General features: G+C 48.1%; 1 protein-coding gene and 1 long non-coding RNA gene across 8 annotated transcripts in view; one reads left to right on the forward strand and one right to left on the reverse strand.

The window, feature by feature from the left end:
- LOC141371326 (uncharacterized) overlaps nucleotides 1–1,471 on the reverse strand; it is a 10,054-nt gene extending 8,583 nt beyond the window's left edge. The window contains exons 1-2 of the long non-coding RNA XR_012376207.1: nucleotides 1,331–1,471; nucleotides 784–1,075 (exon numbers count right to left, since the gene is read on the reverse strand). This is a non-coding gene — a long non-coding RNA (uncharacterized lncRNA). The remainder of the gene's footprint in view (nucleotides 1–783; nucleotides 1,076–1,330) is intronic.
- Nucleotides 47–26,508, forward strand: part of CYTH1 (cytohesin 1) — a 78,912-nt gene continuing 52,450 nt past the window's right edge. For 2 of the 7 annotated variants that reach the window (XM_025859563.2, XM_073886098.1), the window contains exons 1-3: nucleotides 75–168; nucleotides 11,209–11,395; nucleotides 11,702–12,155. In XM_025859563.2, the coding sequence (XP_025715348.1) occupies nucleotides 11,813–12,155 (343 nt within the window). In that variant the 5' untranslated portion in view covers nucleotides 75–168; nucleotides 11,209–11,395; nucleotides 11,702–11,812. Of the gene's footprint in view, nucleotides 169–11,208; nucleotides 11,396–11,701; nucleotides 12,156–26,508 lie in introns of those variants that run through there. The other 5 variants (XM_025859565.2, XM_025859566.2, XM_073886099.1 and 2 more) reach the window with 5 other exon arrangements.

Consider the following 26,508-nt stretch of genomic DNA (forward strand, 5'->3'; position numbering starts at 1 on the left):
CCGCGGGTGGTGAGGGGCCGGCAGCGGCGGAGGCGGAGGCGGCGGCGGCTGGGGCCGGGGGCGGGGCTCGGAGGCGCGCGGGGCCAGGCGCGGCGGGACGTGAGGGGCGAGCGGCGGGACCCGGCGCACAGCCCGGCGCCGGCACCATGGAGGAGGACGACAGCTACGGTCAGTACGGCCCGCGGCGGTGCGGTGCGGGCGCCCCCTCCCGCGCTTCCTGCCGTGTCCGCCCGGGCGCCTGTCTGGCCCGGGCGACTGGCGTTTCGCGGGGCCGGCGGTGCGGGACGCGAGCCCAGGGCGGCCGGCTGGGGCCGGGGGCCGGGGCCGGGGTCGGCGGGGACCGGGGGGCCGGGAACCGGGGCGGCGGGGATCGGGGCCGCGGGCCGGGGGCCGGACGGGGCGGGGGCCGGGGGTCGCGCGGTGCCGCCCGAGCGCCCTGCGGCTCCGTCCGCGGCCCCCTAGTTTCGGGCCTCGGTGGGGTCTGCAAGTTGTGTGCCGGGTCCGCGTCTTTGTTTGTGAGCCAGGAGCACGCACGGCGGGCCACCGCGAAGCGCACGGGCTTCCCCGGCGGCGGGGCGGCGGCTGAGCTGTGGGCACCCGGGCGCCGTCGGGCGGGCGCTGGCCCCGTTGCCGGCCGCCGTCTCCCCGGCGAGCGGTTCCGGCCCCCCCCCCCCGCCACCGCCCGGCCACGCGTCGGGGACACCCAAGTTTGCGTTCCCGCGGGTGCTCATCACCCTGCAGAGCGTCCCACTTGACAGTTCCCGAACCCCGCGTCCTGCTCACCTTATCCCCAAAACTGGTGGCCGTCAGCCAGGACGTTCGTCCCTCCAAGCGCTCAAAACTGCAGGGCTCGCCAAAGGTTATTTTGAAATGCTTTTAGTTAATTTATTAACATTGTGTTCGTGAGGAGTTTGAGAACGGCAGCTCGAACAAGGGGTGACCTTCTGCGGGTTGGGAGCAGCCTAGGCTACAGCAGAGTTTAACGTGCTGGTGTGGCTCCGTGGATCCCTTCCTGGCGTATTCACGGAGGCAGGTCTTAGTTCTTCTTTTCATGCACAAGTAAGTCATTGTGGAGCTGTGGACGGGGAAGAGGTGGCTTTGTGACCTGCAACTTGACCCTGAGCTGTGCACCGGGGAGTGTGCCGCTGCCCTCAAGACCCACTGGCAGCCTGAAGTGCAGAGCGCCTTAGGGATGGCCACCCTCAGCTGTCCCCTAGTTACCTGCCAAGTAAAGGCCTCTGTGCTTTCCTTCTGTGATTGAAAAAAAACCACCACCAACAAAATAAAACACCTCCGGGCTGGTCCCAGAGGGTGTTCATCCCCTCCCTACCTCTTTCTGCACAGGAGAAGCCGCGTCCAGCTTTGCCTATTTTGTCTGTCTCCTCTTGCCATTTAATCTGTCGACCCCAGGGTCCTGCCACACTTTCTTCTTGCCCTCTGCTAGTGTTTGTACCCACCAGGCGAGGCAGGAAGCTCTTGGTCTGGTTGCTTTTAATACAGTGACTGCTTTGCCAACAGGCACGACATGAATTTGTACTTGGAAGGGGTAAATAGAAGCGGGTGCATTCGCGTCCCAAGGCAGCTGTAACAGATTAGCACAAACTCAGTGGCTCAAAACAGCATATAAATTTATGATCGTATAGTTTTGGAGGTTAGGAGTCCAAATGTGGTCTCACTGGGCTTAAGGTGTTTGCAGGGCTGCGTTACTTTTGGGGGTTCTAGGGGAGTATCCATTTCCTTGCCTTTTTCACCTTCTAGAGGCCACCTTAATTCTGTGGCTGGGCCACCTTCCATCTTCAAAGCCAGCAGGTACCCCCTTCTGTTTCTCTCTGACCTCTGCTGCTTCTTATTAGGACCCTTGTGATTACAGTGGACCCACCAGGATGATCCAGCGAAACAACCTTAGCTCTGCAGGGGTATTCCCACTTTGGCCACACAGGGTAACATAGAGTTCTGGAGATTAGGTCATGGACATCTTTGGGGGCTGATATTCTGCTGACCACACATAAAGATGAGAAAGAAGTTTATTCTTCCCCCTTATACAGTTAAAAATGTCATCTTCTTTGTATTTTGGAGGAACTAAGAAGGTTGAATTGAGAAAGGCCCCCTACTCAGCATTCACCACACAGAAAGTACCTAATAGCTTAAGATGGTCCTATGAAGAATAAGTTTCTCAGTTCTTTAGGGTTTCCCTTAGTCTCCACAGCTGTCCGTTAGGTTTTACAGTGAATCTACCTCGAGGCATAAGACAGCTATTCGTATAACACATTTCAAAAGCAGCTGCGTGCTACAGACTCCTCAAACACATGGAACGCCTGCCCAGCCACTCCCTCCGAAGCTAGAACCTCTGTTGTGCCGTGAGGTAGCCTAGGACCTTCTGAACCCTGTGTCTTTGGGGAGATGATTGTGATTTCCTGCCTGCCATTTTGGCCTAAAAAACTTTTGGAACAGAGCTCATTTATAATATGCTAAAGAAAGAGGATGAGTTTTAGAGTTTTCCTGTTCCCTTACAGAGAATTTCAAAAACCAGCACAACAGCCTTTCTTGACCGCGGACTCTTTGGTGTTCATCAATCCGGTGACTGCACCGTTGAATTCGGAAGCCCTTCCTCCTGTAGACACTCCCTTGTAATACCAAATTGTTAAATCAGAGGTTCCTAACCCCCTAGAGAGGTACAACGTGCTTCGCACCGCCTGTGTGGCGGGACAGACTGGACTGCGACCCGAATCCTTTTCAAGCTTAATTATCTTTGAAAAATGTGGAATTAGTGATTTTCTAGAAACTTAATTGACATTTGAAGAAAGATGTTCCTACTGCTTGTGGCTGGTTGACCTTTGTGCCCCCCCCCCAGTGTCTTTTTAAATGCTGTGAAAAAATTGGGATTTTTTTTTTTTTTTTAAAGACTCATATAATCTTCTCAGGTCACCATTCTTCTGGACTTCACAGTTCTTTTTGCAGAAGGAAGAGGTATTTTTGCCTTAACAGGGTACCTTGCCCAAGAAAAGACTCCGTGACCACTCCCCTTGGTGACTTCTGAACTTGAGCCGATATTTTTAACCCGTAGACTGCCTCGTCATGGGTTTCTGGAGCCCTTCTGAAGTTGTATGGGCAAGGTTTTGTGAATGTGCCTATTTGGAGGTTCCTTAGCTCGCTTCTCAAAAGGTTCTGACCCCAGGAATTGCTGCCCCAGAGGGTGCGCATGTGTCGTCCACCTCTCTTAGGACAGACAGGCTGCGAGGTAGAGATGGGCAGGGCCATCGGTAGTGACATTGGAAGTGTTAGTGGTGATGATTCTGCATCACAACTCTGACAAGATCACCAAATTTCTGAGCGTAGGTTCTTAAGATCTCCGAACCTACAGTGCCATTTATGGCCTTTACTTCTCAAACACAGTTTCTACTCCTCTCGCTTTTTATGAGCTTCAGACTTATCCCTCGTGTGGACACGAGGGAGAATTGGCCTTTAAGAAGTATGCTTCTCTGTGAAGGCGTGGAGATCTTATCTTAGCCAGGGCACGACTTCCGCCATCCAAAGATGAAATGAGTCCTGGGCGGTGGTGGGCACGGTTGCTGCTGTGGGATGGTGAGCGGGAGCCCGATGAGTGGGAGCCTACTGTGTGCAGGGGAGATGGGCCGTTTCATCTTTGTGCTTCCAGAACAAACGTGGGGCCTGGTACCCAATAGAAGCAGCTCAGCAGCTGTTGAGGGAATAATAGACTGAACCAGGTTCCATGTGGCAAAAGTTAATATTCAGTGAGTGAGTTTTTGTCTTCAGCTTTCCATCCCAAACAGAAACAAGAACACTCTTTTGTACATGTTTGACCAGATGCCAAACCAATTTTCCTTGTTCTTCAGTGATATTGATGTCTTTCATAGTTCTCGAATTTAGTTATACACTTAGTGATTTGTTTTTATGGAAAAGAATACAATTATGAAGTCAGGGTTTTCTTAGAAAATCTGGAACATAAGGTTACCATAATTACACATTTTGTGGTCTTTAAGGTAGAGTTCCAGGGGTGATATTAACATGTCAGAGGGGATAAACATTTTTAGAATTCTTGATGCATGGTGCCAATTTGCTCTCCAAAAGGGCTGTACCAATTTACCCTGTTCCTGGCCATGTATGGGGTTACACACTTGAGTATCACTGTGGCTCTGCCACTGGTGAGGATTTGCATTTGAAAGCTTTTTTTTTTTTTTTAAACCAACCTAATGGTTACAAAATGGCACCTCATTAAATCTATTGATCACCAGCTAGGTTGAAAAAAATTTCTTTTGCCTATTTGTGTATTATGGACCTGCCTGTTCATGTGGGATGTTGGTTTCTTTATTTACTTGACTGAGATTAACTCTTTTTTTTTTTTTTATGGCCTCGAACAAATCAAGTGACTGTTTTTCTCACTCTGATACTTTCAGCATGGGGAAAATATATATTCAGTCTGACTGGGGTTGGAGTGAGATTTTGACCAATTGTAGTAGTCACCTGTTTATGTCTCTTTAATTTTTCGATTAAAGATTGATGATCTCTCAACCCATATATTGACTTCTGGCCAAATACAAATGTTTCCTTTAGAGGAGAAATTGTGAGTTAGATAGCTCTTGCTGGTCTGGGTTATACTGATAAATGGGTCAGTCTATGGGATCTTAAGGCTCATACCTGCTCCTTTCTAAATGTCCCACATACCAATCAAAAACAGTCTTGCCAAATAGATGATTTCTTATGTGTTTCATGCATTCAAGATCAGGTAGTTCTATAGAAAGAACTAGAAGGAGAGTGCCTTCTGGTTTCAAGGTTGAGAGCACACATATAGGTCACTTGGCCAGGGAGGAGGCGTGTGTGTGTGTGTGTGTGTGTGTGTGTGTGTGGCTCTGGACAGTGAGGCGTAGGTTGGAGCTTCATCTTGGAGTCCACCCCCCGCCCAAAGGCCTGTCCGCCCCTTTCCTGCTCACCCTCCCACCTGAAAGGCTTGGACAGTGGGCTCCTGAAGAAGAGTACTTTGCCTGAACCTGCCCGTTGGCTTTGTTGCCACACTGCTTCTTGATTGTCTCTCTAATTATTGTTGCTTAGTTTCAGTTGCAATAATAGAGGCATGGAGGAGGTGGAAAATTATTTAGAAATGTTCAAGAAGTGAGTCCCACATCCTCTGAAACTGCTGGTAATGTTGTTTTGCCTCTCTCTTTGCATTGACTAAAAAAACGTAAGATGGGTGGAAGGCTGTGTAGGGGATTTTTGTTACTTGTTGTTATCCAGGATGGTGTGACAATGTGTCTTTTTTTTTTTGTGACGGTGAGGTGGTTATGAGGTGCTTTCTGTGCCGCCTGGCTCCCGTAACAAGGGTCAGGACATGACCTTCCTTATCTGAGTCTTTTCCTGTTTTTCACTTTTTTTTTCTTTTTTGAGTCTTCAAGGTTTCTCTTTCAGAAGAGTGCCTTTCTCTGGCATTGTTACAGTCCACATTGTAATTATTACCGTTGGGTATGAACGATGGAATTGGTGTGATGCTGTTAAAAACCTGTTCATCTTCAGTAGCGCTGCTGTGGGCTTGCTGTTGGCAGGCGGTGTGTCTGTGGGGTCAACAGGCATCCGCCGCCACTCTGCACCACACAGCCCCTGTTGTCGGGGATGCTTTGAGCCTGGAGGACAGGGGTGGCGGCAGGCTGTGAGTGTGAGGGTCAGAGTGGATGTGGCAGGTGTGTACCTGAAAACCCTAGGTAAGCAGGGGGAGTAGTCCTGCCTGGAGTTGGGGCGGAACCGGACTGGACAGAGGACGGTTGCTAGAACTGGAGTTTGGAAGCTGAGTTGGTGCTAACTGGGTGAATGTGGCGGAGCAATACATTTCAAGCAGAGGGAGCGAGCCAGGGTCAGCAGGGAAGGGGACCTGGCTCCCTGGGGAGCTGAGTGGTTCTCTGTGCCTGGAGGTTGGGAGGCCAGAGACAGGCTCTAGGGAGGAGGACAGAGTCATGGAGGGCTTCTGTGTGTCACCAAGGACTGATCTCCGCCACGAGGAGCCTAGGGGGTTGGACTGGGGTATTTCATGATGATTATTTTGCATTTTAGAAAGATCCCACTGTCTGGTGTGGTTCCCGTGGGCAGTGGGGAGACCCTCAGGGAGCCGTTGCAACCGTCCTGGCGGGCTGGGGGAGGAGGGCCTGATGGAGGCAGCAGGAGTGGGCCAAAGGGCAGTAACTACAAGACACGTCAAGGACCTAAAAGCATGGGATTGATTACCAGGGTTTGGGAGAGACAGAGCATTGTGGGAGATCAGCAGGGTTCCAGATGATGCCAGGTTGCTGTCTCAGGTGACTGCTTGGGGAGGGTCTCCAGTTAAACGCAGGTGCTTAGTTTTGGACACAGTGAGTGGAGCTTAGGGGGCGGGGGGAGGTTAGAGACCATCCCTTGAGAGAGGTCCATTTAGACAGTTGGATTTGTCGCTGGAACCCAAGAACTTACTACACAGCATATGAGTGGGAGTGGAGCCCAGGGAAGTGAGGAGATCTTATGCTGACCGAGAAGAGGGCCAAGGGTGCTGTCCTGGGCATGGCGTCTTGCCCCCCATTAAAGGGCAGGGCAGAGCCATGTCTGAAAAGGAGGCCTTGCAGGCAAGCGTACATATTACTCCTTCAGATGAATGGATTGTTGGTGGGCAGAGAGGGCAGCAGCTATGAGGTAATGTGGAATGGAGAGACTTGCTTTAATTCGGGGATACTGTATGTCTTTGTAGACTCTTGTTATAATTTTTTTTAAGTGAGTGCTGTGCCCAGCGTGGGGCTCAAACTCACAACCCCAAGATCAAGAGTCACATGCTCCACCGACGGAGCCACCCAGGCGCCCCTACAGACTCTTTTTAATAAACATTTTGAAAACTCTTCCAAGCCAGTGTTGAATTACAGGACTCATGCACGGCACGCTGTGAAGCTCAGGCAGGACCGGGCTCACGTTCGTTCTGTCTGGGGCTGTTAAAGCCGGCAGCTGCCAGACCACGTGAGTGTGGGCACCTCTTAGCTTAAGGTCCTTGAAGCTCTGCGCTGCTCCACACACGGCTTCCAACAGTCCTGCTGACAGAAATGAGGATGTTTGGAGTTCTAGCTGTAGTTTTGCATTTTCAGCTGCTTGGATGGTCCCCTTGACTTCCCGTCACCATCTCAAATTCTGCCCATCTGGAGGTGTTCTCCTGCCTCTCCGGCCCAGCCCTCCCCCAGGACTTCCCTTTTCTTTCTTTCTTTTTTTTTTTTTTTTTTTTTTAAACTTTTTTTACCATTACCTAACACCCCGGTTATCCAGGCTTGAAGGAACAGCTGATTGCATTCTCTTCTTTGCTGTCTGGACTGTTTTCCAGCGACACATCCATCCATCTGCCTGCTCAGCCTCTTTTTCATTATCTTCTCGGTGTCAGGGTGTTTGCTTGGATTTTAAGATACAGGCCTGCCTTCAGGAAGCTCTTAGTGTAGGGGAGTTGACATGTTGAAAAATTGCAAGAATATGCGACAGGTGCTCTGACGAGATGTGGGCAAATGCCGTGGGTGCCTGGGGCGATCCAGTTTTCACTTTGTTTTTGGGTGAGAGCTGCTTTGGGGGAAGACACCTGACTCTGGGGTCAGATGCGATGAGAGCGTTCCAGAGCACAGCAGTGGTCGGCAGCCCCGTCCGTGCACAGGTGAGGGACGGTGTCGGGGGTCGCTGGATGTGCGAGGCGCCCTCGCTCAGGGCTGGTCCGCCGCTGGAAACCACATTCGCTGATGCCAAGTCGCTTCTGCTGTACCACCTGCTCCTGGTTGCCTGTTGTTTCAGATCCCTTTTCTCCTTTTCTGTACCTTATATGCTTCTCAGAAGCTTTCTAAACTTCCTGTCTTTTCTCCTGGAATTGGGGGGTGCAGAGCTCTGTGTCCTGGTACAGTTTGGATAGTGTTGTGGTTAAAACGTGTGTTGGGGATTATGAAGCAGATTTAGATGGAAAGAGCCCATTGTTAGCTTTAGGGTGGAAATCTGAGGGGTTTGTAGGATTGCACCGGAGAGGCCATCCTTCCTCCTTCATCTGCGGGGTAGTGTTGGCTTGGAGGCCAGTGTTCCCTCCCAGGGCTCCTGGTGGACCGGGCTTGCTGTGGTGCCAACGGGAGTGTCCCAGCCTGACCTCCGAGGATCCCCTGGAGCAGAGCTCACGTGGCGGTTGGGCAGCCGGCATCTCTTGCGAAATACCGGCAAGCAGGTAAAGGTTAAGGTTGGTAATCCTGCCCCTTGCAGACCTCAGCCACTCGCAGGGGCCTTGTCCCGCCACTGCCTCGCCTTTTCACCCTTTGTGGTGACAACGTAACAGGCTCTTGGAAAACAAAATTCAGCAGTGACATGGGAGAGCACTGCGGAAGAGTAGTGTTTCTTCCGGGGAGTGACAGAGTATCTTCCAGCGTCTTGCTACCCAGCACTGGCCTTGCAGCCTTGTCTGCGGTCAGAGGAGAGGCTCGTTTTTGCACCGGGCCTCATCAGGACGACAGTCCCTGGTGGGGTCACCGAGGATTCTGATTCAGGACTTCAGCTCTGCAGCTTCAGAAACAGACTTGGAGGCCTAGGTTCCTAAGCTTCGTGCAGTGAGGACACCGATTTATTGCTGTGTTTGGAGGAGTTCTGAAACCAGGTTTCGTGCAGTGGCTCTTGCGGGCCAGCTGTGGAAGCTCCTGCAGGGGGACTGTGGTTCAGGATACCAGGGGGCCTGGGGCGCGCCTCCTAGCTTCCACCTGGGGCCCCTCACTCTCGTGTCAGGGCCGTACGCGACAGTGACGGATTGGCGCACAGCTCCATGGTGTCCTGGGCCGTCTCCTGGGAGTCCGGCCTCTGGGGGTCGTGGTGGCCTTGTCAGGCATGCTCCCTCCCCAGGCCATTCTTCCTTCTCTCCATGACTTGTCCTGATGTGAAAGGGGGGCCTCCTTCACTCTGTTCAGTAACTTGACAAAGACCTTAGTGATTTCCCTCTGTGTCCAGACAAAGCATGGAGGAAATGAAATTCTGAAAAGATTCTTAGGATTATAATTGGAAGATTATTTTCTGGATTTATAATAACCCAACAGAAATAGGGATTCCACCCTAGACTTTGTGGTCTAACTCTAGAAAACACACCCTCTGGCTGTGTCCGTGGTGCGCACAGGGGGGCTCCTCCACGTCTGCTGACCTCAGAGAGCCCCCCCCCCTTCTCCCTCACCCCGTGGCCCCGCCCCTCTCAGATCTCCAGGTTTCCTGCTCAGCCCACTCGCTGGGAGGCACCTGACACTGTCCCCCCACTGGGGCCTTTCTCTGGCTGTTGCCTGGGCTCAGGATACCTTCTGCCTTGACGTCCTCATGGTTAATGCTCTTGCCCACGGGCCTTGGCCCCAGTTCCCACTCCCCCCGGGGGAGACCTGCCCAGGTTGCCCAGCTCCTTAGACCTCCTGCACGCCCCTCCCCACGCTCACCCCCCATGGCTCGTCGCCTGCTACCAGTCCTGTTTACTGCGCGTGCCTGGTCTCCTCCAGCTTTGTGATGGGCCGCGGCCCACATGCCCAGCACCGGGCCTGGTACTTTGTAGGCTCTTCGTAGCAGTTTGTTGAAGGAACCGCTCAGGCCGTCCTCCAGCTCCCCGTCTGTGTTTGACAGGAACATGATGGCCATTGACGTTGCTCGTGTCTGCCTGTGAGTTGCAGTTGCAACTCGAATGTAGCGCTTTTACCGCACACGTAAGGTGTCCCATTTCGTTCTTCGGTTGTTCTGGGCTTCATTTGGGGGCTCGGTTCCTGCCACCACTGGGCATGGCAATAATCAGGTGGGAAGCTCCTCACTACTGAGTTGCTGTGAGGGTTATAGAGACGCTTTTTATGCATTCAGAGATTCAGTACAAATCTTAAAAAAGGAACATTTAGACGAGACATAAGATTATTTTCTTCTTGAAAGATGCGTGTGGCAGAGAAATTCTTTAAGAGGGGCTGATACAGGGGCGCCTGGGTGGCTCAATTGTTAGGCAGCTGCCTTCAGCTCGGGTCATGGTCCCGGGGTCCTGGGATCGAGTCCCACATCAGGCTCCCTGCTCAGCGGGAAGCCTGCTTCTCCCTCTCCCACTCCCCCTGCTTGTGTTCCCTCTCTCGCTGTGTCTCTCTGTGTCATATAAATAGGTGGAATCTTTAAAAAAAAAAAAAAAAAAAAAAGAGGGGCTGATATATTCTCCAGTGAGGTGATTTGTGGTGTGAGCTCACTTTCTTCTGGGAAGTGTTAAGGTGTTTGACAAATGTCTGAGAAGGAGGAGACATAGGCTGTTGATTTTTTTTTTTTTTTATAATTAACAAATCAGAAAGCAAATGGTAGGAAGCGGCTCTGACTTAACATACGCCCTCAGTACCAAAGAGAGATGGAAGGAGTAGCTGCACTGTATTCTCTTCCTGTGGCTACTGTTCAAATGATCACAAATTTATTGGCTTTAAACAATACAAATTTATTATGTTATTGTTCCGGGGGACACAGGTGTGGAATGGGTCTCATAGGCTAAAACCAAGGTGTCAGCAGGGCTGGATCCCTCTGGAGCCTCCTGGAGAGGTTCTTTCCCTGCCCTTTGCACCTTCTGGAGGCCGCCTGCATCCCGCGGCTCCTGACCCCTTCCTCCCATCTTCAAAGCCTGCAGTTGCCGCTAAGCCCCGTCTCGTGTCTCATCGCTTTGACGGTCTCCTGCCTCCTCCCCCTCCTCCATATGAGACACTGGTGACTCCATGGGACCCGCCAGATGACCCAGGAAATCTCCCCACCTCCGGGGCAGCTGATTAGCCACTTTGATTCCATCTGCATCAGTTCCTCTTTGCCACGTAATTGAGCAGGTCCACTCGTTCTAGGGATTAGTATGTGGACATCTTTGGGGCCGTTATTCTGCCAGCCACATCCACCCTACTGCTCTTGTCCTGGGCAGTTTCGTCCTTCCACGTGGACAGTAAGGGTTATGGTACTGCTACGGACTTTGTCTCGTCGTGGTAAAGCATTTCTGGCTCTAGAGTGCATTCCTAATTCAAAGGTAGAGCAGAGTGTGCACGAAGCAGCAGCACACTTGGACCCGTCCACCCTGTTTCTGCTCCTCAGCAGCCCTGTTTGTCATCAGACTACCAGAACAAAGAATGTCTTCAGTTGGGAGGCTGTGTTATTGCTGCCAGTTCTTAGGAATGTTTCTGTACTTTCTTTGAGAGTGAGGAGAATTTTTCCTGGTTTCAGGTAATGGAAGCATCCCTGAACAATGGTGCTCGGTAGGAAAAAGGAGTTCACTGTTCTAGATGAAGATGTTGGCATGACATGATTTGGGGATTATTTTCCCAGACCTCTGCCTTTTCCTCGAGTCACACGATGGACATCTTGTGTGGAGGAAGCAGGCTAGGTGCTGTTTCTCTTCCACAGACTCATGGTAGGGGCTCATTTGGTTTAATTTCCACCCCCAATAGATTTCAGGGATAAAAAACCGAATTTTTGGCTAAATATTACTGTTCTTTCTTAAGCTCCCATTTTCTTAAACACATAAATGTATTTATAGCACTCTACTAAGAGGAATTGAAACTTCTACTTTAAAAAATTACAAAAATAACACATCTTTATATTGAAAACTCAATTGCTGGAGAAAAGTACATAATTAGAAGTCACTTTTGATTTTTAAAGGGGTTTTTATAGGCCCTGGGACGTTTGCACGATTTTCGTTCTGTGTATTATCCCCAAGGTCAGCTCACCTGATTTCAGCCTGGAGCTGCAGGACTGAAGGAAACAGTCCCCGTGAGACTTGGTGGCACGTGGAGTAAATGGGACTCTCAGGACGGTTTGACGTGTGAGCATGGATGTGAGCCACAGTGTGGCTCTGGGAGTCAGAACCTGGGAAGCGCTAACTGTCCCATCAGGAAGGAGATGCTTCAGCACGCTGTCATATGTTTGTTACAGAATATCAGGCTCCTCTTTAAAAAATGGCCATGTGATGCTGAGTGAAAAAAAAGGTTGCTTGTTACGTATCCTGTTTATTGAATATGTATTTTATCAGTTCACATTTATATGTGCAGAGATAACATCAGTCACCTTTATAAGGATTCAAAGCAAACCCCGACCCCAGAACAGAACTGTGGACCGTGGACAGGGCAGCGGGGGAGGCAGAATGGGTGAGCGCGGCTCCCTGAGTTTCACAGGTGAGCATGGAAGGTGCCGAGAAAAGTAGAATAGCCTCTGGTCTCCTTGACGGTCAGGAAAATGATGATGGCTTAATAATGCTTGTATTGGGATGGGTTTGATTTTAAGAAGTGATGCCATCAGACTTATTTGGTATCTGTATAACTTTTAAAAAGGTAGGCACGTAGTGCTTTGTGTGTAGAATTACTTTTTAGTTCTGTTTAAAAGTCTTAACAGTCGTGGGATAGTGGGATTTTTGTTTGTCTTAGGAGAAAGCATTTAAACTAGTACAATGTCACTGCATTCTTTGTTAAACTGTAAAATCCTAACTATTTGGATAAGAGGCCAGGGTTGAAACATCAGTGGTCTAAAAAAATGGATTAAATATTTCCTGAATTTTTGGCTTTTAGACATCCAAACTTGTAAAAATAACCATGTTCCAGATGGACACCTTTTTTTTTTTTAAGTTTTATTTTTTTTTAAGTAATCTCTGTACCCAGCGTGGGGCTCGAACTCATGACCCTGAGATCAAGAGTTGCACGCTCCTCCGACTGAGCCAGCCAGGCACCGCCAGCTGGAGGAGACCTTTTGTAGTTGGGAGTAGTCAAGTGTCCTAGGAAGATAAACATACAGAAGTGGTTTGTTTAAGCTATCTGAAGTTTGTAATGTAGTAAATTGGGATTAGCATGGTGGTTCCCATACCAGGCTAATCTGCAGAATCACTTGGGTGAGTTTTTTTTTTTAAGAAATCAGTTTTTTGGGGCACCTGGGTGGCTCAGATGGTTGAGCGTCTGCCTTCGGCTCAGGTCATGATCTCAGGGTCCTGGGATCTAGCCCCGCATTGGGCTCCCTGCTGGGCAGGAAGTCTGCTTCTCTTTCTCCCTCTGCCACTGCCCCTGCCTTTACACACTCTCTCTCTGTCAAAAATAAATAAAATCTTAAAAAAAAAATCAGTTTTTTCTGGGGCCCTACTCTGGCTATACCTACCGAATTGGGATCCTCCAGGGTAGGATCCGGGAACAAATGAAAGAACACACACACACACACACACACACACACACACACACACACACACACATTTTCAAAGTTCCCAAATTTGAGGAGCTCAGGTGTAGAAGAGCCCCTTCCTCAGGAACTTCACACTGCTGCCCCCCCCTCAACCCCACCCCGGGGCCATGTGGCCAGGCCCTGACTTGGGCTGGTGTGCCAGAGGTGGAGCTTGTCATTTCCCACATTGGTTGTGTGAAATGACAATGTGTGGAGTTGTGTGTCGTCATGTGTCCAGGACTGTGAGGAGTGCTGGCTGAGTGTTCACTGCATCTCCAACTGTAACCCTCTAATTGATGTGGTTTTGCTTTAGGCCATTTAAAATTCCCCTTAGAGGGTTTTGAGCTTTCAAGCAGAGGTTTTTAAGAGGCTCAGCAGATCAAAGAAGAAGAAGAAAATCCGAAGAAACACACACCAAGCTTGGGTTTGTTTACTCCTTTGCTACAGTTACCAAGTTTAGCTGCCTCCCCACCTCAGGTTCCCCAAGTGTCTGTGTGGTTTTAGTTCTGTTCCTTTCAGAGACACCTTCCCTTTGTGTTGCTCTGTTGCTAGGCAGCCCCGGGACTGATGCCATTGTAGAGCTCCAGTCTGTCCGGCTGGGGATGTGGCCTAAAAGGGTCCTTGCCCTGGCCCCCTTGGGACTGGCTTGCCAGGCCCAGGAGCTTGCGGGAGAACTGAGGCCCAGTCACCTTGCCAGAAGCGTCTTCCCGCAGCTTTCTCTCTCCTCGGGCTCTTGGGGGTCAGTCTGAAACTCGGCGGCTTTAGGCGGCCTGCTAGGTTAGCTGTAATTGTATGTGTCCTTCTTCCTTCACCACTGGGGCAGACTTTGAAAAATTATTATTAATGGAGAATTTCAACAGTGTACCAAAAGTAGAGGGAAGAGTGTAATGAACTCCCACAGACCTGTTACTGTGTACATTTTGGTGTAATTTGCTTGCAGTCGTTTTTTATTCTGTGCATAGTCCTGCGTGTTGACCCACCGAAGTCCTTTTGGGGAAATACAGGATTAAAAAATAAACCTAAAAATGAGTTCCAGTTGTTACGTAGAATGTTTTGTAGCTTCCTAAAAAAAAAAAAAAAAGAAAGAAAAGAAAGAAAACATGTATTTTTCTCTGCCATTAAAATTTGTATATGGACAATTCTTGAGGGGCATCTGTCAGGGCAGGGCCCATGCTCACAGTGGACAGCAAGACTCCAGAGGGGAGGACAGGCAGGCTGGCTGGCTTGCCGCAGCTTCACAGGGGCCGGAAGTGAGACAGTTGATGGCACGGAGCACAGCACACAGCAGGGCAGCCCGGGAGTGCCGCCTCCCCGACCCAGGTCCCATGGGGGGACGTGAGGGGCCCTGATGATGGCCATGCTGGGATTGGGGCAGTCTGCACTTGAGAAGCCAAGGACCAAGCACCTTTTGTAGCAAGCAGCAGACAAGCCGGACCTGCGCCCCTGGGAGCCAGCAAGTTGTGCTGTGTGGTCTCCTTGACCAACCAAATGTGACAGCGAGACGTGCAGGGCTGCGCAGGCCCCATGGTGGCCGGCCTCTGCCAAACACAGCATGTGTGGATCCACCACCCTTTAATTAATTAACCTCTCTTGTTGGTTATTTAGAAGTTTCCACTTTATTCTTACAACAGATAACTATGACATCGTTGTTCACATTTCTGATTATTTTCTTAGGCTAGATTCCAGTGAGTCATATCACTGGGTCAGTGAGTTTAGCTTTTTATTTTTAGTCTCCTCTTAGGTACTGTCAGATGGCTTTCCAAAAACTGCCACATATACATTGACATCTCACTAGTGTATGATTATATTAGTTTACCTTCCCAACATTGAGTTGGTTTTTTGAAAGTAGGGCTCTTCCCCCGATGTGGGGCTCAAACTCACAACCCCGTGATCAAGAGTCGCATGCTTCACCAACAGGGCCAGCCAGGCGCCCCTCATTGTTTTTTAATCATTGGCTTTTTGATAGAACGGTTAAATATTTTTCTGTTTCTCTCAGTGTTGGTGGGGTGAGCTTCGACTGTTCTAAGATCTTGTCTAGTGCCTGTATAAGTCAGAATGGGGAGATTGTAGCAGCTTCTTCCTCAGGTCATTTTTAACTAATTTATTCAACAGGTATTTGTGGAACATCTGCTAGGAGCTGGGTGTTCTACAGGGCTTGGGATTCAGGCATGAGCAGAGTTCTCAGGCCCCTCACAGGGTAGGTAGAAGCGGCTGGTTTCTGTGGATAGCAATGTTTCATCAAGATTCATTTCTTTTCTAAGTTCAGATCCAGTCTTCTTAAGAATAAAGTTAAGGTGGGAACCCATCCGCTTTCCACTTTGTGGATCGGCATAGTGTTCGTTTCTTCCATGTTTATTGGACACGGGGCAGTGGTTGAACTTTGGGTCCCCTTGCAGCTGATGAGCATCAGACATCTGTGTTCCCGAAATGTGTTAAAGACTTTTGAAAGTGAGTTCACACAGGGGCGCCTGGGTGGCTCAGTCGGTGAAGCGACTGCCTTCAGCTCAGGTCATGATCCCAGGGTCCTGGGATCGAGCCCCAAGTTGGGCTCCCTGCTCAGCGGGGAGTCTGCTTCTCCCTCTCCCACTCCCCCTGCTTGTGTTGCTGCTCTCGCCGTGTCTCCTCTCTCTGTCAAATAAATAAGTAAAATCTTTAAAAATAAATAAAATTCTTTTATGTTAGGAGAGAGAAGACAGTCCCTGTTCAGGGACACCCTGATGGAGAGGGAGCTTGAACTTTGCTTGATTACTTTGTCTTTTAATACTCTTTCCGAAATGCATTCTTATAAATTCTTCATCAGTCAGCCTTAATTTTTAAAACTTTGGCCGTCTTGTGCCTTGAGCAAATTATCTGTCTTCTCCAAGGACACAGTCATACCTGCCTCCCCGGCAGGGTCTAATGAAGGGTTTGGTGAGGTGTTCAGCGACATCAGTCGGGGGGTTGGCACGCAGCAGGTGCCTGGGGAGTGTCGGCGCCGATGGCTCTCACCAGCAGACACTCGCCAGGGCTTTGTGGGGCCTCCACAGCGATCTAACACACCAGCGGTGACATTGAAATATCTTTAGTAATAATGAATGCGTTCATTTCCACTTACCTGTTTCAACAGACTTTTCAGGTTTTCTTTTCTTGTAGTTCTTTAAACAAAATTAACTTTTTTTTTTTAAAGATTTTATTTATCTTAGACAGTGTGCGCATATGTGTGAGTGTGCGCCTGAGCGGGCTAGGGGGGAGGGGCAGAGGGAGAGGGAGAGACTCCCCAACAGACTCCGCGCCAAGCTCAGAGACCAACACGGGGCTCCATCCCAGGACCCTGAAATCATGACCTGAGCCAAAACCAAGAGTCGGATGCCACCCAGGCACCCCTAAGAAAACTAATTTGACTGAGGTACACTTGCATACGGCATACTGTCTCCATTTAAAGTATATGGTTTGATGGGATGTGTATGACATTTTTTTTTTTTTTTACCCCTGTGAAGCCACTGTTACAGTCGAGATCCAGAGCACTTCATTGCCCTGAGAAGACTCTTCATGTCTATTTGCAGCCCAGCCCTCCCTCCCTCCCACGGATCTGCCTTTTGTCACTACAGGCGAGTCTGCGTTTCCCAGAATTTTATATTAATGGAATCATACAGTGTATTCTCTTGTGCCTGGCTCTCACTCAGCATGAAGTGTTTGAGATCATCGTTGGGAGCGCCGGTCTTTCCTTTTTATTGCTGAGTTATTTTATTTCCACTATCTACATAGACCACATTTTATTTATCCATTTACCTGTCATGAGCATGTGGATTACTTCCAGTTTGGGGCCACTGTGAATTAAACTGCTGTGAGCATTCACGTACAAGTCTTTGTGTAGACATGTTTTTATTTCTCTTGGGTTAATACCCGTGAATGGAATGGCTGGGTTATATGGCAGCATTTTTCTTTTCCCTTAAAGATGTTTTATCTTACATAAAATGTAACAGAGATAATAAGGAATGGTATGTACAAATGGTATGCAACTAGTTTTGAAATAAGCGTGAGAAAAGCTTTTTTTAATGTAAGCATAATGTGCAAATCTGTTAAAGAAGGTTTTAATATGTTATTTTGCATCAAATAAATCTGGATTTACAAAAAAAAAGTGACATGATAAACAGTCACATAGTAAATGAAAACTTTTTTTTCCTGTTCTTGCAGTAAAAAAATCACAATTTTGTACTTAAAATTGGGGAGAGAGCCTCACAAAAATGTACAACTATGAATTGTTGGGGCTGGGCAGATCCTCCTGAGAGCACTGTGCAAGTCAGGGGAGATGGTGGAGAGGCCCTCTGGAAGGTCCTGTCATCATTGTCTGCTTCTCCTCTGTGGTTCATGGCTTTTGTCCACGACATTTATGAGACATGATGCAGGAGCTCTGCTGTCCACCGAGCGTAGGTAGGGGAGAGGCCCCCCGGCATCATGAGCCAGGTGTTTGTCACCCCCTGCGTTATACCACCACTCAGAGTGGTCAGTCCTCTTAAAAATGCGGGAGGGGTGTTAGTATTAAAAGGGATTTTTTTTTTTAAGATTTTATTTGTCAGAGAGAGCAAGCGAGCACAAGCAGCGGGAGCGGCAGACAGAGAGAGAAGCAGACTCCCTGCTGAGCAAGGAGCCCAACACAGGGCTCGATCCCAGGACTCTGGGATCATGACCCGAGCCAAAGGCAGATGCTTAACTGACTGAGCCACCCAGGATTTTTATATAGAATCTTTTTAGAATAGTTCTGTTGTTCAGGGGTTTGGAGTGTTTGAAGGACCAGGTAGGTAGATAATCTAATTTGGAATTAAGGTGTCAGTTGAAGGTTATTTTAAAGAATCTGTGATTTATGTCCCTACATAAGTTAGATGGCAGGAGTTAAGTGTGATTTAAAGTTGGGGAGATGGATCTTTTCGTAACTGCATATGGTAAATTACCTATTTAGTCTACTTAGTACCTTATTACGTGCTGTTTTCCATCCTAACATTTAAGTACTACTTAAGTGTTTGTGATCTCCTGCAAGACTCCCTAAGGACAGTGTATAAGACCCATGTGGTTAACAAGGGGGTGCCAGCAGTCCTCGGATCCTTTATTTACTGTCTGTTGGCCTTTGGGGTGGGGCGAGAAGCTTGGCCTCAGTGGCCTCATGCTCCGGGGTGCTCACTCTGTCACCACCTAGTTCACTCGAGCACGCGCCTGAAGACTTGGGGAAAGGAAGGGTAAATCTTTGCGGGAGGTCGGGTACCCCTGAGAGCAGTCATTTTTTTCTTGATGCGTTCTTGGATGCCTTAATTCCCAACCGGTACTGTAGATGACTTTTTGGCAGGACCATGTTGGACTAAACAGACAACTTTCATGTTCTACAGCACTACTTATAGCTTTGTATTTAATTAGGCATTTTACATTTTCAGTATAAACTTTAATCTGTACAGTCACTTTGTCATCGATGTGAGGTTTGTGGCATTAATTATGTTGACTTGGTCAAAGTTACGAACTGATGTGTGTGCTTGCAAAGTTCCCAGTTGTCTTAACCATCGGCAACGGCATTTATCCCAATGACTCTGAAACCAGGTAATTGATGATAGAGACTTTACTTCAATTCAATACTTTTAAAAGGTAATTTCTATGAAAATCACCATGGAGTGCATATGATAAAGCTCTTTCCTTTACAGTGGGAGAAAGCAGTGGGTCAGATTTCTTTCTTTTCCTTCCAAATTCTGAACTCCTGGGAATAGGGAAAGTAGAGACCACGCCACCAGCTTTGTCCCTGGTGAGAGGGGTTGGAGGAGTTGCCTAACTGGAAGCATCTGGGAAGGGGTTGCAGATTTGTGAAGTAGGTCATGTTTCTCCCTGCCTCGTCCCTGGCGATCGGCTCTCTTGAACGTTTGGAGTGACCGTTGGACATGACCAGTAGTTTCAAGTACTACCTTTCTTCTGACGCCGCCTACATTACTACAGCCCGTCCTCATTATTTGTGGGGTCCGTATTTGTGAATCTGACCGCTCACTAAAATTTGTCACCCCAAATCAGGATGAAATCGGTGCTCTCGCAGTGGTTTGTGGGCACGTGCAGGCCCATGGAAAATGCCCATCGCCCACAGCAGGTTCCTGCATGTGCGGAACAGGGTGACGTTCTGCCTTCCTGGCCCGGCTCTCGTGCTGTAAACAAGGGCGCTTTGCAGCCTGTTCAGAGCCACGTCTTCGCCCTTTCTGGTGGCGATTTCACTGTTAATGACAGCCCCAGGCACAGTGCCGATGTGCTGGCTAGTGTCCGTGGTGCAGGCAGACTGCTGTGCCCCACTGGGAAGGTGTTAGATGAGCTTCCTTTGAGCCCGAGTTCAGTGTCATCGAATCAACAGCATAGAGTAAATCGGGTGTCCTTGAGAGGAACACAGCTAGGGGGGCTTACGTATTGATGGGTGAGACAGTGTGATCGGGGCTCCCAGGAACCTAGCCCTGGACTTTCCCCGGGAATGCGCTGTAGTGCTGGGCTGGTCCGGTTTAGCAACGGCTTTCTAGGACACAGCTACCCAGATCGCCCCAGCCGGTGGTGTCTCTGGCCCTCCTCCGCCCTCTGAGCTTTAGGCTCTGGTGGCTCACTTGGCATCCCCCCTGGGATGCCTGAGGGGGTCTTACTCAGGTGACACAGCTCTCCCCATCCCAGGAAATAGCGTACCTGTCCACATAGGTGTGCGGGTCAGATGTCGGGGAATCGGCTCCGACTCCTTCCTTTCTCTCATTTTCCAGTTCGTTCTGCCTCCAGAATCTCTTCTAAAGCAATCTGCTTGTCTCCGTCTCTACTGCGGCCAAGTTTGAGGAGGCCACCGGCTCTGCTGTCTGGGGTGTGACCCCAGCTTCCTGTGACAGACATCACCATGTGCTCAGGTCATGCTCTCCCTCTTCTGCTGGCATTTGATTGGCCGTCCCTTCTCGGACCCAGAGCACACGGGCTGAGAGAGATCTCATGCAGGCATACTGGGTGTTTCTTTGGGTGATGGCAGCTTCTGCAAACGGAGAACTGCCTCTAAACCTGGTAGGCACGTTTTTGAGACTGGAAGGGAGTGTGTGTGTGTGTGTGTTTAAGGAAAATAAACATCTAAACGGTAGTTTAAGAGCTTGAAGAAAATCTTGAGGAAACACCGTTTCAAAAATAGATTGTTAGAGTTTTCTTGTTTTGTATCTTCCTGAAACCACCTGCCTTCTGAAACCAGACCAGATTTTAGACAAAACAGTGGTTTCTGCTCAGTTTGTTTTAAAATCAGTAACAGATACCAGGAGAAAGGTCGGACTGGCTGACTTCTGTGGTGCCACCTTGTGCCTTCATTGTTCTGCTCCACGACACCGTGTGGGCACAGTCTGTCTTCCTCACCAGCTCCTCCTCTGTCATGTGATGGCTTCGTCTCCACGGGTTCATTTTGTTGTCTGTCAGCTGAGTAAAAGGATGGGTGGAGTGCACGGATTTTGTAACATTGGTCTTGTGGTTTTACAGAGAAAGGGGTCATGTATAATTAACAAGACAGAAAGGGAGCAAAGGAAACAGGAAGGAGATGCGCAGTGCTCACATGGCGGAGTGGATGTCCAAAGCAGAAAAAAGCAAGCAGGCAAACTCCTGCATCCCCCCCTGCCCCCCATCTGTACTCACTCTGACTTGTCAGAGAACTGCTGGAATTTCACACCATGGTGTTAATTGTTTGCATACTTTGTGAAGCCTGGGCATATTTTTCTAAGTCTACTAATTGAATTTGGTTTAGAAGTGTATAGAAAACCCAGTGAGTAGATTTGATCATCCCTGCTCAAGTAGTAAAAGTACCAGAAAGATCACTTCTCGAAATATCAGTTGAATTTATCATAAGTAGTTGGTGCTTGTAATGTGTTAGTTTAATCGAGTTAAAGAATGAATTTCTAGATAGTTTGGTCACCATTGCCTTCCTTCAAAACTGTTAGGTTTGTTTGATCTTTAAACATTTTCCTTTAGACCCAGGACAGTGTTAACCTCCCATTCCTTCTGCGGTGGGCTGATGAGTATTTCTGCCGAGCTGATGGGATACCGAACGTGATTACTCTGTGATCACTTAAAAGCCTGTAAAGTTGGTTCAGCAGAACCTTTGGAACCTTAGTTCATAGAATCATAAAATGTCCAGAGGTGGAACTTACAAATACGGGTCAACACCTTCCTGTGTAGGGGGCATGGTGGGTGACAGGAGAGAGCCATGGGAGGGGGCTGTGGGGCTGTACTTTGAAGAACAGGTAGGATCCAGATGGAAAACTAGACAATATTACAAAATTTATTTTTATCACAGCAATACACATGCATGCTTTAAAAGATCACACACCACAGAGAAGTTTACATGAATGCTTGTCACAACATTATTCCTCAGCTACAGAATGGATAAAGCAAACAAGGTACAGCCCTACAGTGGAATAGTATTCAGCCATAAGAAGGAAGAAAGTGCTGATCCATGCTACAGCATGGCTGAATCCTGAAAACATGCCGAGGGGAAGACACCTGACACAAAAGGCCACCTGTTGCACGGAGGCGAGTCCATAGACAAGGCAAGGTTACTGGCTGCCAGGGACTGGGGACTGAGTGACTGCTGATGGGAATGGAATTTTCTTTTTGGGGTGCTAAAAACGCCCTAGAATTAGATAGTGGTGGTAGTTACATGGCTTTGTGAATGCATGAAAACCACCGAATGGTACACTTTGAAAAGGTAAATTTTGTGGTTTGTGAATTATATCTTAATTTTTAAAAATTCTACCTTAAGGAAATTCATTGTGTTGATACCATTTTCAGGTTTAAGTAATTTTTCAAGTACTGTTAAGTCACATAAATAGTGGAACCCGCAATGTAACCAACACTGATTCCGTTTGACCTTTTAAATTTGGAAGGTCTGCACTGATTTCAGCCCCCGTGTTTAACAAATACAAACATTTGCCATCATGTAGAACGAACTAACTGATGAAAACCAGCAGTTCCCTGTCTCACCTGGAGACCTTCCCTGGGGCAACCATTCTGAAATTTGTTGAGCTGTTTGTCACACCGTGTTCCAGTTCAAAGCCATGTTCTCTGACTGCGGTTGGACCGCCCAGTTCAGGTGTCCGTTGACTTTCTGTTGCATACAGCTCTCCGCTGAGCCTCCACACTGCTTTTCCTCCAGCTCTTCTTCGCCTCCATTTGTCCTTCGCCTGGTTTTCTTGGAGATTATCGATTGCTTTCTAAAATCCTCCTCCTCTGCCCCAAGCTTCTCTCTGGTGCTTTCTATCTGCTTGAACACGTTGGTCTGTTGTCTCTGCCTGGACAGAGCCTGTCCTTCTGCTCAAATCCAGTCGTTCCTCTTACTCTACACTGTGGTCTCTGTTGGGACTTTGCCACAAGTCGTTCTGGGGTTCCCGCTCTGTTGGAACAGCTTTTTTTTAGGTCCCTGTCTTTTCTGTTTTGGGTTTATCGTAAGTTTGCAGAAGCATATTTTCCAGAAGTGGAAGGTTTATGTCCTGAGTTTGCATATTAGAAAATGTCTTGATGTGTCCTTAATACTTTTTTGTTCTTGGATTTGATGTAAAATTCTTTCAGTAAAGTTTTCTTGTAATTTTGATGGCTTGTTTTGTTTACTGTTACATGTTCGTGAGAATTATGCACTTTGTTTCATGGAGCCTGTCTGTTCATTTTTACTGAGGTATCATATTTCATTATTTGAATATAACACAATTTTTAAAAATCCGTTCCGGTTTGATGGATATTTAGGTGGTTTCCAGTTTTGCGTTATTGCTTCAGACGCTGCTCTGACCACTCCTGCTCACACTTCCTGGTATTTGTGGGACGGGTATGTCCCCAGCAGAGTTGGGAGAAAAGTCTGGCTGCGGGTTTTTCTCCGCACTGAGCTGTGCAGCCAGCCCTGTCACGTGGCGAGCATTTATATCTGCCCGGGGCTCTGCGTTCAGTTCTTTCCATCCTTCCCATGGTGGTACCACAGGATCTTACAGTCCCTGAATCCAACAACTAACACCTGCTGGGTTGCAATTTGCACTGGCATCGAATCTGTAGATCATCTGGAAAAGGACTGACATCGTTAGTGTACGAGTCCTCGGTACAGTTTCCCTCTGCATTTACCTAGGTCCTCTTCAGAGTCTTTCAGTAACACTTTAGGATTTCTTTCCACAAAATCTTGCAGGTTGTTGATAGATCTGTTACTAGGTATCTGCTTTCTGGTGGTTGCTGCCAATACGCTGAAATGCACGTGTGCTTTATGTATTGATTTTATTGTGACCAGTAGTCTTGTTAAACCCTGCTAATGATTCCAGCAGTTTATGTTTGGGTTCTTCTACCTGTTCTATGTGGACAGCCAAACCAACCATGAAAGTAATGGTTTCATTTTTTTCTTCTCTCTTTGCAAACCTTATGTCCTTTTTCTTGCCCTGTTGTTGTTTTGGGTTTTTTTTAGATTTTATTTATTTATTTGACAGAGAGAGAATGAGAGATAGAGAGCACGAGAGGGAAGAGGGTCAGAGGGAGAAGCAGACTCCCTGCCGAGCAGGGAGCCCGATGTGGGACTCGATCCCGGGACTCCAGGATCATGACCTGAGCCGAAGGCAGTCGCTTAACCAACTGAGCCACCCAGGCGCCCCTCTTGCCCTGTTTAATTGGCTAGGGCATTAGGGCCTGATTCTCCTGCGCTCCTTGGTTGAGAAAGATCTGGCTAGAAAATCCTCTAGCTCAGCACCAAGGGAGTTGCCGAGACTGACACCCTTCATTTCTTCTCAGTCTTCATGGAGAAGCTTTCAACTTTTCCCTACAAAGTGTAACATACTATAAATTGTTTGTAGACACCTTCATCATGTTAAAAAAAAGATTCCTTTTTTTGCCAAGAGATTGTCTTTCTGTCAGGAATGGGTGTTCAGTCCATACAGTACTTTTCTTGCGTGTGTGCGTGCTTGTGCACGCCCGCGCACACAAACACACACATAGGCATGTGATATTGCTGCAGGAATATGCGACCACGTCAGAGGACCAGCCCAGCCCTGTCCTGGCCCCTTTGCTGACCAGCTGTAGTTGAAAACGTGAAGTGTTGTCCTGTGTAAAACAGGCACTGCATTCTGAAACCTTAGTACGAAAAAATAATGCAGTGTCTTATTAATAATTTAATGTTTTTATTACATGCTGAAATGATGTTACAGATATATTGGGTTAAATAAAATTTATTATTTAAAGTTAATTTTACCTGTTCTTTTAGTTTTTTGATGGGGCTACTAGAAAATTTAGAATTATATATTTGGTTCACATTGTGTATTTCTTTGGATACCACTGGCTAGATAGACCAGTGCTTGTGTGCAAACTTAGTTTGTAACAATAGCAGCTATCAGGTATTGAGTGTTTCCGGGATATCTGCACTGCTCTAAGCACTTTTCTTTTCTTTTTTTTTAATGTTTTATTTATTTATTCATGAGAGTCAGAGAGAGAGAGAGAGGCAGAGGCAGAGGGAGAAGCAGGCTTCCTGCGGAGCAGGGAGCCCGATGTGGGACTCGATCCCAGGACCCTGGGGTCATGACCTGAGCCGAAGGCAGACGCTTAACTGACTGGAGCTACCCAGGCGCCCCTCTAAGCACTTTTCTAATAACCCTGTGAAGTGGGTAGATTTTCTCCATTTACTCGATCAGCAACCTCACAGACATGGAAAGAGGAAGCAACTCACAGACGCATGGCTCACATGGCTTGCAGGTGGGACACCCAGGAGGGCCCCCCAGGCAGTTGGGACCTGGGCCTGTGCTTTTAGTCACCACCTGTCCAGACCACTGTGACACCTCACATCAGTGGGGAAAGGATGTGGTTCTCAGTAAACAGTGATGACACTTGACTATCCATTCAGGAAAAATTTAAATTCCCTTTGTCATTCTGTACTTAAAAGAAAAAACAAAAAAACTCCGGATGGATTACAGATCAAAGTATATAGACATTAATATGTAGTTTATGTACATGTTTGTGTGTGTACATATTTATTATATATACTTTGAAGATTTTTATTTATTTTTCTTTATTTGAGAGAGAAGGAGAGAGCAAGCGAGCGTGCGGAGGAGCAGAGGGAGAACAAGCAGACCCCCCACTGAGCGCAGAGCCTGATGCGGGACTTGATCCCAGGACGCTGAGATCATGACCCGAGCTGAAATCAAGTCGGACACTTAACTGACTGAGCCGCCCAGGAGCATCCCCCGATATCATATATGCTTTGACCTGTAATCGGTTTGAAGGTTTTTGTGTGTTTTTCAAAGTATAGAATGACAAAAATATGTAAATATATACAGAGTATACATTATATACATATATGTATATAACATAAATTTTAAAGTGAATATTTTTTACAATTCATTCGGAAGGAACACCACTTCCTAGACAGGTCACAAAAACCCAGATCATGAGAGAAAAAATAATTGACAGACCTGACTTCATATGAATAAACTTAACATATAAATATAATATTTATATTTTGTGTGACAGAAGCTTTCATAAAAAAAGCCAAGACAGCCAGTATAGTTGGAGAAAATGTTTGCAACACTTACAAGCGAAGGATTACTCTCCATAACTCATGGAGGGTGCCTACAAATTAATAAGAAGACAGGCAGTAGAAAATAGGAGAAAAGATAGGAACGGTTCACAGAAGTGCAGAGAGCCAATAAACCTAAGTGATCAGTATTGCTAGTGAGCAGGGAGATAGTAATTACAACGGCCAGGAAAAGAGCGCTGATAGGGTTGTGGGGATGCGGGTGTTCTTGAGTGTGGTGTTCAGTTTCACGAGGCCATTCGAGGCAGTTCGGTCGTTTGGTCGTCTGGCCGGTTGTACCACCTGGTTCGTGACCTTGGTTTCTCAGTACCACCCTCCGTTGCAAGGAGCCGGGGATTGTGGGGGAAGTGCTTGATTCCGGGGCTCGGGCAGGGAGAAATACAAGCTGAGTCTGCCTGGAAAATCTGGTGACGGCAGAGTGCATCCTCCCCCATAGCGCTCCCCAGTTACCGAGGGACATCACTGACAGAAACCTGCCACTCACCTTCGCCACACGCGGTCAAGGTTAGCATCACGGGCCTCTGACGTGATGCCCTGAGAAGAACACAGCCTCGCTTTTTGTGCCATTCTTGCCAAAAGTATACAACCTCCATGAAACCAGCAGGAAATCCCCAAGAAATCCAAACCAGGGAACGTTCTACAAAATAGTGACAAGTTCTCTGCCGGGGGTCAAGCCTGTGACGCACAAGGACCAGGGAACTGTCACAGGTTGGGGACCGAAGAAGACACATGACAGGCAGTGGGACCCCTGGACTGGAGGCAGGGACAGGCCTGTAATTCAGCTT

Source organism: Callorhinus ursinus, unplaced genomic scaffold, assembly GCF_003265705.2.
Source record: "Callorhinus ursinus isolate GAN/ISIS: 27379988/994484 unplaced genomic scaffold, GSC_fseal_2.0 scaffold68, whole genome shotgun sequence".
Classification (NCBI taxonomy): domain Eukaryota; kingdom Metazoa; phylum Chordata; class Mammalia; order Carnivora; family Otariidae; genus Callorhinus; species Callorhinus ursinus.